This window comes from Sphaerodactylus townsendi, linkage group LG02 (assembly GCF_021028975.2).
Source record: "Sphaerodactylus townsendi isolate TG3544 linkage group LG02, MPM_Stown_v2.3, whole genome shotgun sequence".
Taxonomy (NCBI): Eukaryota; Metazoa; Chordata; class Lepidosauria; order Squamata; family Sphaerodactylidae; genus Sphaerodactylus; species Sphaerodactylus townsendi.
Genome location: NC_059426.1, coordinates 123,750,945 through 123,763,464, shown reverse-complemented (window position 1 = coordinate 123,763,464; position 12,520 = coordinate 123,750,945). Strand labels below are relative to the sequence as shown.

Genomic DNA, 12,520 nt, shown 5'->3' with positions numbered 1-12,520 from the left:
AGAGGGTCAGACCCGCAAGGGTCTGATGCTACAGTCCTTGCTCATTGACATGGGCAGGGTCAAGGGCACCTGGCTCCGCCCCACCACACACACTGCTGTCTTCCTGGTCATGTGGGGGAGGGCGATTTTGCACCCCCACGTGACCAGAAGAGTGGCGCCCAGGGCAAATACGCCACTGACTTGAGGCAACCTCACACACTGACTAAACAGACTCTCCCCTAACCCATTTCCAGTGTGTTCTATTCCAGCTTTTTTTTTTGGGGGGGGGGGGGAATGGTCAAACTTTTGTGCTATAGAGATAGACCCATATAGTACTGCTAAAAACTGGTTGCCTCAGAGATTTCTCAAAAGAGCCTTATGGCAGCTAAAATAGAGCTGGTGACTCACCAGAAGCACCACTTCTCAGAAGCACCACTTCACGCCCCACACACACACCAAAAAGAAAAAAGCCCACACAAACAAATCCTTCCCAGGCACTCAAAAAACACAAAGAGGTCCTAAAACACGCACACACAGTTAAAGGTATGGTTTTAAGACCAACCCCCCAAAAACAGAATTCACATTTTGCTCTCTGTTCAGCTGCCTTCTACTGCCTCTCGAATTCTAGAATCCTCCTCTACTTTGACAGACCTGCTCTTTAAAAATTGCCACACTTGATGCTCAGACACGGCTTAATAAATGAAGTTTATTTAAGAAAACAGGATAAAATAACTACAGGAAAATTGCAAGAAAACAGCACAGGAGGGAGAGATTGATGTCAAAGGTCATGCTGGATGAGTCCATTAATTTCTTGAAAAATGCACTTTATCCTCTCCTGCAGCATAGCCTCCATGGTCTCCCCTTTCTTGTGTCAAAAAATTAAGAATGGATTCAACTATATAAAAGTGCTTTCTGCACAACACAAATAAAATGTCTTGAGAACATGAAAAGAAGCATTTGGGGAGAAAATTTTGCACAACTTTTCCCTCAAGACATCCTCAGGTCACTTTATTTCTGCTCAACCTGGGGTGTTTTTTTTTAAAAGGCACATCTTATTTGAAAATAACATCTTATCTTTCCCACCCAAGTTTAAAGCTCTCACTTTTGGTTTCTCTGTAGCTTGTGCCAGCCATTTTCTGTTGCCGGGATTCACTATGCTGCCTGCCGCTAGTTGTTCCCAGGACTGTGCCTGTTTCCTGAACTTGCATTGCAGGGGGCCACTATTTCAGCTTGTAAAGTACATGAATAAACTAAGTTTTCCCTGCCGATGATGCACATGTGTCTCCCCCCCCCATTTTTGTGTTGTTTTCAATGAAGTGTCTTCACAGCTACAAAAACACAATATGAGAATCACAGCTGATTTTCATATTGTGTCCTTGTAGTTCTGAAGATACTTCATTGAAAACAAAAAATGGGGGGGGATGAACATTGTCGGCAAGGAAAACTTAGCTTAATCGTGAATTATACAAACTGAAATAGCAGCCACCTATAATGCAAGCAAAGGAAACAGCACTGGGACAACTTAGAGCGGCACGATGAATGGCATTAACGGCGGGTGGCACAATCAATCCCTGCAGCAGAAAATGATGGGTACATGCTGTGAAGAAACCGACAGTGAGAAAAAAACGCTTTCTCCTTACACACTTTATTTGTCCACACTATCTAGACAAAAAATGAGCAACCACTTTCTTTAAGACATCCCCATGACATCTTTGTTTGTACAGAAAGGACCAACCAGAATATGGATACCACCACCAACATATTCTCTGAAATCCCATGTGGGGATCAGGTATTTATTAGAGAAGTTGTTGAACTAATAACAGCCTTTCAAAATGGAAAGACTATAGTGCACTGCCAGAGAGCTCAGATAAGAGTTGCAACCAGATTTTTGTTCATCTCTGTAAGAATGCATTGCCAGAATTTAAATGTTTTAAATTTTAAAAAATAAATCGTGATCTCCCAGGGAATCCCTAGTGACTTCTCATAGAACCCTAGGGTGCCACAGAACTCCAGTTGAGAAATCCTGGAATATATTCATAGTTAAATGTTCCAATCATGGACACGCATACAACATGAAAAACCAGGGCAACTTTGCAGATCATTATTAGGTATATTCAGAACATAAATTCCAAACATACAAGAGGGGAGAGTTGGAGATCAAAGATCTGTGATGCACACAAAACTTCAAAGCAAAAGCATGTTAACCACTGATAAAGCATAATCAACTGATTTTAAATCCTGAACTGTTCTGCATATTCTTGTTCATATTTATCAATTTCTTTGAATCACCAAAATGAAAGCCTGAGAATAATGTGAGAATAACACCTTGACCACAGAATGGCATATGTCTTTGAGCAATAATCTGGAATTAAAAAAAATATTTCTGAAAAATAGGAAAAAGCAAGAAAAATACATACAATTAATCTACTCTATAGAAATTCAAATATGTAAAAAAGTAAGGTAAATAAATTGGATGCGTACCTCAGATTATTTTAAATGTTGCCTTTTATTTTTGGAATGTAATTGTTATTAGGTTCCAACCCCAATGGTTGGTTTGTAGTTACTAGCCAAATGTTTCAGCCTTTTCTCTGACTCCCCTTAGGTTGATTGCATCAGCTAGGTGACATCAGTTTCTATTTTCTGTATCCAGGATTTGCTAAATATACCTTATTACCCTATACATGTTCCATATTTCTCACTGGCATCTTTATAACTATGATATTTTGTTAAATTTTCTATTGCAGATAAAAATAAATATTTTGACTTCAACCTCTTTGATATTTTTCATTCTTGACTAATTTGGTGCTAGTTTTTCTATCATTTTATTATCTTTTATTGTTTTTATGCTTAAATATAACATCCTTTCTTTTATGAGAAAGATACACACTGGGGCAATGTACCAACATTTAATTGAAACCAACAGTATATGAAAAATATCCCCAAATGTCCCTGTTGGACCTCTGCGTTTGGCAGAGGCCAATTTGCTGGTGGTCCTGGGCCCCTCCATGATACTAAAGGCCTAAAGCCAGGGCCTTTAGTGTCCTGGACCCAACCTGGTGGAACACTCTCCCCCCAGCCATCCGGGCCTTGCAGAACCTAGAACAGTTCCAGAAGGCGTGCAAGACAAAGTTGTTCCTCCGGGTTTTTGGGGAGGTCGGCCATTGAAGATGCCGTCCCCTGCGCCCCATATTCTACCTTGGGGGCTTGTCCATATTACGCCAACCACCCAATGAGTCCATTGTTTATGTCATCTGATTTTAAGATGGAGGTTGCGTTTAGCAGGTATTTAAAAATGTTGTTTTAGTGATCATGATTTAATGTGGTTGTTTTATTGGTTGTATACCGCCCAGAGCCCTTTGGGGATGGGACAGTATATTAAATCTGATATAGAAATATAAATATGAAAAGTCCTGGCATTATTCATTATTCCTACAGTAACTTTATATATATAAAAACTTTATATATATATATTCTGCATATTTAATTTGTATTGAGTACATAATTATATATTGTCTCGTTTTTTTCTTATTTTTCAAAAACAATTCATCACAGCCATCAAGATTTCAAAAGGTGTGCGCTGTTTTTCACTGTCTGTGTGCATGTATGTATTGTGGCTGGCTTTCACAGCCGGAATCAACTGGCTGTTTCGGATTTTCCAGGCTGTGTAGTCATGGTTGGTAGTTTTTGCTCCTAACGTTTCTCCAGCATCTATGTCTGGCACGTTCAGAGACATGTCATGGTGAGATCATTTCTGTCTGGACATGCTTCTGAAGATGCCAGCCATAGATGCGGGATAAACGTTAGGAGCAAAAATTACCATATTGCACGGTTTTGTTGGCACAGCAGCAGCTCCTCCAATGGATTGGCTCTTCCAACTGTGGAGGAGGGAAGAGAAGTTTCACTTATTACCCTTTTCACTGCAAATTTGTGTTCCAAATTTGCTCTTCTGTACTGTTTCTTTGGGTCCATTGACTTGATGAAATACAAGTTCAGGGGCAAAGAAGCTGCAGTGAGACCGGGTGAGGTGGGGAAATTGCATTTCTCTAGTTCTCCAGTATAGACTTCAATGGTATGCAGAGTCTACTTTTCTCAAAGGCAGCCTGTTTAATTACTGCTGTATTGTTGGGATTCTTATGTTAAGTGAGGGAGTGTCAAAGGTACCACTTCCTAGTCTGGAAAAGGTACATTATGCAGAGAGTGGTTTACACCCACTAAGGATGGATCATTTAATCTTTAGACTGGATTTTTGTTTTCAGTACTCAGTGTACTTTTTATTGCAATGTAATGGTACACACCTTGTCCTGGGAAACTAGGACTTCTAAGTCTACCACCACCACAAACCACCATTGTTCGCAATTTTGGATATATCTGTATCACTGTGATTAGTTGTTATATTACTAGGCTGAGTTATTATGTATGAACTGATTCTTTTGTTTTTAAAACTTTTAGTTTAATTGTGCCTTTTTAATTTTAGTTCTATTTGAGATTTATGTATTTGTGCGGTCTGTTTTAAAGGTAAGAAATGCAGCATATTTTCCAGTTTTATGGGGTTTTCAAGCACACATGGAACTACCCTCTGTCAAATGCATGAGGATAATCAGGAGTAACTTTCAGCAGCCAGAATTCAAGTCATGCTTCTAGTCCATTTTCACCTAGTTCTTTCTTCTTAGAGAATAAAGAAGAAATATTCATGATGATTATGTGTGTGAAGACTGCCTCTGTTTCTTCCTTTCTACTGCCTTTTGTAAAACATGAAAGATTGTGTTTGCATTATTCTGCACATTGTGATTAGTGAGATTGAGGAGCTTGTTGAAATCCTCCTCTTGCAGGGAGAACTGTCTTGTAGAATATGGAGAAAAGGCACTAAAGAGATCAATATTAGCCAGTGGCATTTCAGCTGCACTTCGTTCCATTCCTGCAGAAGAAAAGAAAAGGAAGTCATCACCATACCCAGGTCATCTCCTAGTCTGTGACACAGGATGGCACATTGGGAAGGGCAGAAGCACTATCTCAGCCCCATTAAACATAGTAATTAAAATTAAGCCTGTGCCATTAAAACAAGCCAGTAACATTACATCAAACTAGGGTATAACAGCAGCATAAAATAGACAAAGAACAGTCTAAAGTTATGTAAATAAAATTGAAGAATTAGAACATTAAATGTTTAAAAGATAAAACCTAGAATAAAAATCTGGGGGAAAAGGAATATTTTAGCCTGGTTCCTAAAAGATAAAATGATCATTTGTTTCTGGTGTGTATCAACAAATCCTGGCTGAAGTCATTATTTGCTGTTCCTCTATTTTCCCAGTTCCCAGGTTTTGCCCGTGTTTATGGCAATGTTTACCAAACCTGGTTTGGTACAATCTTTCAAAATTGTGTACCACAGATGGAAAGTTGTGCATTTTGGGATGTCCTAGGTACCGTTATTTTATTATTCTACCCTCTTCCCAACCCTGGCTACAATTTCTTCTTTTTTAACCCATTACTATAGTGTCACAACATTGTAACTGTCTATCTACTAGATCAACTGAATTCCCAGCTTTCATTTTTCAACGAAAAACGTTCAAATGAAAAATGTTGTAGCTCTGCCTCCACACACCCTCCCCCTGCCTACTTACCTTAGTTCAGCCAGCTGCAAAGAGCAGCCAGCTGAAAAAGAGCAGCCAGCTGAGAAGCTTCTGCCAGGCCTGGCGGGGTGAGGGAAAAGTGTGTGGGGGAAATTTTCTGCCCCCCCATATGACTAGCTGGGGGCACCTGGGGCATTTGTCCCCAGGTGTCCCCATTATAGCTACACCACTAGAGGCAGGCAATGTTTTCCCAAACTTTCCTATCCTCCTGATGGACCTTGTATTTTGTAACAGAAAACAGCTGCAAACTATAAAAAGGTCACTGATTTCTCTTCAAAGAGGAATGGAATAGAAACCCCTCTTTTAAAAGAGAAAAAAGAGAACAACAAAAATCAATGGCTACATATTTAAAAAATGAATTTTGGAAGAAGAAATTTCCCTCCCCATAAAAATATTAATCTGGTTCTTCATCTTCATTGGGAGGGGAAGCTACATAGAGAATTATTCCTGCATGGAAGCAGCCATTGCTAAGAATAGCTGTGGTTAATAAATGAACTTCCAATATTGACTTCTTATTTAATCTAACAGATCATAGTTAGTTATAACCATATATATAGTTTTATATTATGTCTGAACAAAGCAACTCTCTCTGTTTATAGCAGAACCTACTTCAGAGGACTAGAATAAAGCTGACAGAGCAATCCTGTGCTGTGTTACTTCAGTCTAAGCAAATTAAAATCACTGGACTTAGACTGGAGTAACTCTGCATAGGACTGCACTGTAAAACACTATTCTAACTTCACTTTAGGAAAGACAATTTATCCTAGCATATGCTTCTAAGGACTAGTGTCCTCTCCATCAGATGCATGAGGTCAGTACCAATTAGTATGAGTATTAACAGTCTCTTGCACTTTACTTCCATTATATTTGAATTTTATATAATTACATGTTGCCTGTATTTTCCATATTTTGTAATCATTGCCTATGGGTGGCTAATTTGGCCAGGAAAGTGGTCCAAAAGGACAGGAAACTAAGCCTTCCCCCCACCCCCGGTGCCATTTTCTCTGTCCAAGCTGTATCCTTCACAGTACGGCATATTCAGGAAAAGAGTATGGGAGGGAAAAGACCATTTTCTATCAAGGTGATACTCTGGAGAAAATGATGCCAGGCAAAACAGGCAGTTTGGTGGCCCTCTGCGCATCTGAAGATGTAAAGCAGCTCTCTCTCTCTCTCTCTCTCTCTCTCTCTCTCTCTCTCTCTCTCTCTCTCTCTCTCTCTCTCTCTCTCTGTGTGTGTGTGTGTGTGTGTGTGTGTGTGTGTGTGTGTGTGTGTGTGTGTGTGTGTGTGTGTGTGTGTAAGTGTTTTGTGTGAGTTCTAAGGAATCCAGTCAGACAAATTTCTTAAAAAAATACAGGAGGATCTACATGTATTTAGGATAAAGTAGAAGCCACAGTCATATTTTGTAATGGTACTATCAACTCACCAGGTGCAACATATCTCTGAAAGGAGTCATTCACTAGTGGGAAATAAATCACTATGGGAGCATCTGGGTTGTCTTCCTCGTCAAACACATAGCATTCCTTTAAGTTTTTCTTTTCTTCTTCATTTAGCAGGATCTTGGGAAATGGGATTCCTTGCTCTGAGAAGTACGTGGAAGCCTGCTCCAAAGGCTAGAGGATGCAAAATGGGAAAATATTTTTAAACGAGACCAAATTAGAATTCTTGTAAGCAACTCTTACATTTAAATAGCACCAAGCATGTCTGCCATGTCTTTAATTCATCATATGTTTGCGTAACTATTAGCAGTGGTGAATCTTTACAAAAGGGCCCACCCCATGCCCAGCCCCAGTAGAACTCTGACGGAATTCCTCCCACCCACCCTCTGTGACCTATAATTATTTCCTCCATCCGATCAGCACTGAAGCAACACATTCAGGGTGGGGACAAGGCCACGGAAGGAGCACACTCTCCCTGGTCTTGCCTTTGCCCCCAGTGTGTTACTGGTTCGGTGCTGCTTGAACAGAGGAAAGTGAGATGAATTTTAAAGGAACAGTGCCTTCAAAATTCTTCTTACTTTCATTTGTCTGAGTGGTGCTGTACTGTCTTCCCCCCCCCCCACCGCCACTTGGGCCCTGGGAAGCAAGGTTGGGGCACAATTCTGCATTCCCTGGGGAAGCAGGGTAGGGGGATGACTACAGGATCCTGCATGAGGGAGTAATTGCACTCCCTCATGCAGGATTGTGCCCTCCACCTTGCTTCCCAAGGTCCATGCGTCTTGGGAAATGGCAGGGGAAGAGACAGCACCAGTGCTGCTCAGACAGAGGAAAGTAAGGTGAATTTTAAAGGCGTTGTTCTTCTAAAATTCACCTTACTTTCCTCCATCCGAGTGGCACCAATCAGCAACACACTGGGGGATGACAGCAAGGCTCCTTCTCTGGCCTTGTCTCCGTCCTCAATGTATTGCCTCAGTGCCTTTCAGATGGAGGAAAGGTTTGTAGCTTTTTTGGGAGGGGGCAGGGGGAGTTCTAAGAGAGGGTGTGGGGCCTGTGGAAGGTGGGAAGAGGGAAAGGGTGGGTGGCCAAGATGTGACCCAGGTGAATTGTGCCTGGATAATGTGTCCCCCCCCCCAGATATGTCATCGACCATTAGGAATTAAATTTGGCATGGTTTTGAAATGCATTAACATTTCTGAAAGTTAGTTTCAGAGTGCAGCCATGTTGGTCTGCAGCAGAACAGCTAGATTCAAGTTCAGTAGCACCTAAGAGACCAACAACATTTTCAGGGTATGAGCTTTTGAGAGTCGAAGCTTCCTTCCATCAGATACAAGGTGGAACAGACATCTCTGAGTCATGTGTGGTGGGGGGGGGGATTGCTAAGCAGGAACTTGGGATGCAGAAGTACATACAGTGCACATTGCAATCAGCTTAATTAAAGCAAAGGAGAAATGCTTCAGGGCAGAAAATTAGCATTTGTAGTGAGATAAGAACCCTATGTCCCTCGTTCAGTTCTGAGTGGTTCATTGTTCTAAACTTCTAGATCAACTCAAATGCAGAAATCTTATGTTATAATCTCTCTTGAAGCTTCTCTGTTTAAGGATTGCCATAATTAGGTCAGCAATAGAATGACCTGGAGGATTAAAATATTCTCCCACTTTTTTAAAGTGTTGTGATTTTTAATATTGGATTTATGTCCACTTATTCTTTTGCATGGGGACTGATCTGTGTGTATAGTATAGAGAGTGGAAGGACATTGCTGACATTTGATGCCGTATATGAACAAGAAAATAAACATGAGATGGTATGGCTGTTATTAGGTTCAGTGATTGTGTTCTCAGAGTGAATATGGGGACAGAGTTGGGATCTTGGTTCACTGCAGGCCCCAGTCCCAGAGCTCATGTCCATACTCGGAGGGGTATTGTTGTGGGTGAGAAGTTAGGAGGAGGCTGTTTGTGGGCAAAAAATGATTTGTCTTCATTGGCCCAGCCATACTATCTCAAGTTGATTTACTCATTCACCTACCAATGCCATAAGACCCTGAAATTATTAAGCAGTGTCAGTTTTGCCAAAGCTTATATTTCAAATCCCACTTTAGGGCTAAATCATTAGGACTAATATTCCATTTTTTAAATTTTCGAGGAGGTGTCTTCGAAGCCATGATATGAGAATTGACTGTGATTACCATATTGTGTGTTTGTGGCTTTGAAGACATCTGCTCAAAATTTTAAAAATGGAGAAACTATATATTGCTAAAACCAGCAGAAGAGCTGAGTCAATTCATGTACTTAATTCACTTAAATTCCAGCTGCGATGCCTACAAAGTAAAAACCTTAGGGCAACTTCAGCAAATAACAGGCAGCACTGACGATTTTTCTCAGAAAATGTCTATTGGGAGAGACCAAAAGTAAGAGCTTGTAGATCAGGCAGGAGAAATAAATTGTTTCCTGAACTCCACACAGCAAGCAGGGAATGACTTGGGGGAAAAGATCACTAGTTTAGTGTGTGTTTTTAAAAAAAAAAACCCGGGTTGAGCAGAAATAAAATGTCTTGAGGATGTTTTGGGGAAAAAGCTGTGTGGAGTTCCTCCCCAAAATGCTTCTTTTATCATCCTCAAGACGTTTTATTTGTATTGTGCAGAAACAATTCCAGATAATGGGATTAGATCAGATTTCAATATTCTGCTGTATTCCTAAACTGTAAAACTTAACCTAAGAAAAGTACTTAAAACGTCTTTTTTGGTTTACATTTGTTTGACAAAGCCATTTTATCACTTGACTCATTTCAGTCTAGCTTCATGCCTGACTCTGGGACAGAGATAGAATGAGGGAATGATCAACATCTGTCTGTCATTTGTCTTTTGCTTCTTGTTGGTTTTATGTTACTATATCTTTTTGAACGTATAGAAATAGAATATAAATACTTGAAACAATAATATGAATAGCATCCCCTTTCCATAAACTGGATTGTAATAATGTTCTCCTTCTAATATTAGAGCAATATTGGCACATGACAAAAAGTTATTACCTATATACTCAAGAAATATTCTAACCTTAGTTTGTGACCCCCCTGTGTAGTTGAAGTGCAGGATGACATCTGCTTTCCTCTCTGGTCTCAGAAGAGGTGGACAACTGGTATCAAAGAAGAAAGCTGTATCAACCAGTTCCAGGTGTTCTTCAGGGTCTTGTAGTTGATTAGGAGTAGAATCAATGACAGTGTCTACAAAATAAAACACTTCTGTCAAAATAACAACATCATAGCAAGGAAACTATGAAATATCATTCTAGCTCTTTAACAAGAATAGCTTTTCCTGTTGAGTAGAATAATTTGATCTCTATGTATTATATTTCTTCCCTACTTTTCTTCTGTCATGCAATGCAAAGCTATTAGACTTGGTTCTAGGAGGCCTCCACAGTCCTGACCATGCTGATTAGTTTCTCCAAGATTTTTCTAGCTATAACTGGGTACCTCGAAAGCAGCTCTGCAGAATTTGCGAATGGCCAGTTAATTATGACCTACCAAACAAATCCCCTGGCAATCAATCTGTACAAACAATCAATCTGTGGCCTGGAAGTGCAGGATTATATCCATGGTCCTTGTCCCTTGATCTCTATCTACTGACTAGCTCTTCTTCACAGATGTAGTGCTTTATGTACAAGTTGTATGAACAAAGACTATGTACAGAAGAAATCATTATTATGTGCATGTGGGGGGGGGGGGGGGGATAAAGTACTGGCAACACAGATGGAAGAATCCAAATACAATTACAACCATGACAACCTTGGTCAAAATTAGTTTATAGTCAGAAAAACTTTAATTAAGAGTTTAATGTAACATAACTATCACCTCACTGGACTTCAACGCCAAAGCATATCAAACACAAGATAACAAGCAAATAAATCCTGCATGCAACAAATCTTGTTGAAAGTAAATTACAACTTAAGAAAACTCCACAAAGTAAATTACAACTTATGAGATCCCCATAAAGTAAATTACAACTTATGCAAACCTGTTCCCCAGCTAAAGAATTGAATACGCTTATTGTAAAGGTTTCTGTTTTTCTCCTAACCCTGTGTGGGATTCTCCTAAGTTGTAATTCTTTCAACAAGGTTTGTTGCACACAGGCTTTTTTTCTGCATGTTATCTTATATTTGCTAAGATTTAATGTTGAAGCCCAGTGAAGCAATTGTTACGTCACATTAAATTCTTAATTAAAGTCTTTCTGACTGCAACTTATTTTTGACTAAGGTTAAAACAAGGTATACAAAGTATTTGTATAGGAGGGGTACCAGTAAGTATAGCCTCTTTCCCCACCCCATGCTCACTCTTGAATTACTGATTATCCCCAAGGCCTAGTGTTCACAAACTGTGACCCTCTAGGTATATGAAAACTTCAATTTTTTATACTATTTTCCACTAAAAGAACCAAATGTGGTCACACATGCTGTGGTGGAAATTGTAGCAGCATGTCTCCACATTTCAAAGAAGTACAGATTCTCATGCAGCATCTAACAATCCTATCTAAGCTCTGCCTTTGCCAAAAACATCATTTCCTGCACTATTAAACATTTATATTGCTCCAGATACATTGCCTGCAGGAAACAAAATGGCCAGTGCAACTATAGAAAAAGGTAAGTCTTGCTAATAGCAATCCAGAACAATATAAATGCTCTTTTTTCAAAGTAACATGTTTAATAGCGTAGAAAATAATGATTTTGACAAAAGCAGAGCTTAGATAAGAGTGTTAGACGCTGAATGAGAACTGGAAGGGAAGGGAAGGCAGTCATTAGGACCCTGGCGGAGCATTCCACCACAAAGACGACCCAGGAACATGTTGCAGGTGAATCCACAAATCTCTTGAGTTCTTTTTGTGGAAAAGGGTACAATCATTTTTGAAGTCTGAAGTGAGTAGGTGGCTACCACGATATGTAGGCCTGCATTTGGCTTGAATGTGCAGCCTTAAAGAAACTGTGTATATGCAGCCATAAAGAATGTGCAGCCTTAAAGAAACAATGTAATGCAGTGTTCATATATTACAATTACAATATTTGCTTTAAAAGATTTGAAAGCTCCAGTTCTACACAGCTGGGACCCAAGAGAACTGAAAGGAATACTGAAAGGTGAACCCCTTTTGATGTGGAGATACCAATACTTTCTGCACACCATAACATAGTACTAACCACCTGTACAAGATCCTTAACTATTTCCCTCCATTCTGATTCCCTTGCACCAGTGCTGGGAGTGGGCCCAACCTCCTGGCACTGGTGCAGAGGGGGAGAGCCGACGGGGACAAACTCTGAGCAAGGGAGTTTTGTCTGGTGGACAGAATGGCTTCTACCATCCCCTTGAAGTCTCCTCTGTCTCCTAAGCTAGACAACAGCTAGAGCACAGTACAGGGCCAGTCTACTTGGTGAAGCAGTTAATAATCTTTTCTTTAATAAGCAAAATAAAATCCTTTTAACTTGCAATTATTCATATTGC

General features: G+C 40.0%; 1 protein-coding gene across 1 annotated transcript in view; it reads right to left on the bottom strand.

Annotated features, from left to right (window-relative positions):
* Nucleotides 1-665: 665 nt before the first annotated feature.
* LOC125426346 (cytosolic phospholipase A2 epsilon-like) overlaps nt 666-12,520 on the bottom strand; it is a 67,779-nt gene continuing 55,924 nt past the window's right edge. The window contains exons 18-20 of the mRNA XM_048484603.1: nt 10,092-10,258; nt 7,030-7,216; nt 666-4,894 (exon numbers count right to left, since the gene is read on the bottom strand). Of these exons, the coding sequence (XP_048340560.1) occupies nt 4,677-4,894; nt 7,030-7,216; nt 10,092-10,258 (572 nt within the window). The 3' untranslated portion in view covers nt 666-4,676. The remainder of the gene's footprint in view (nt 4,895-7,029; nt 7,217-10,091; nt 10,259-12,520) is intronic.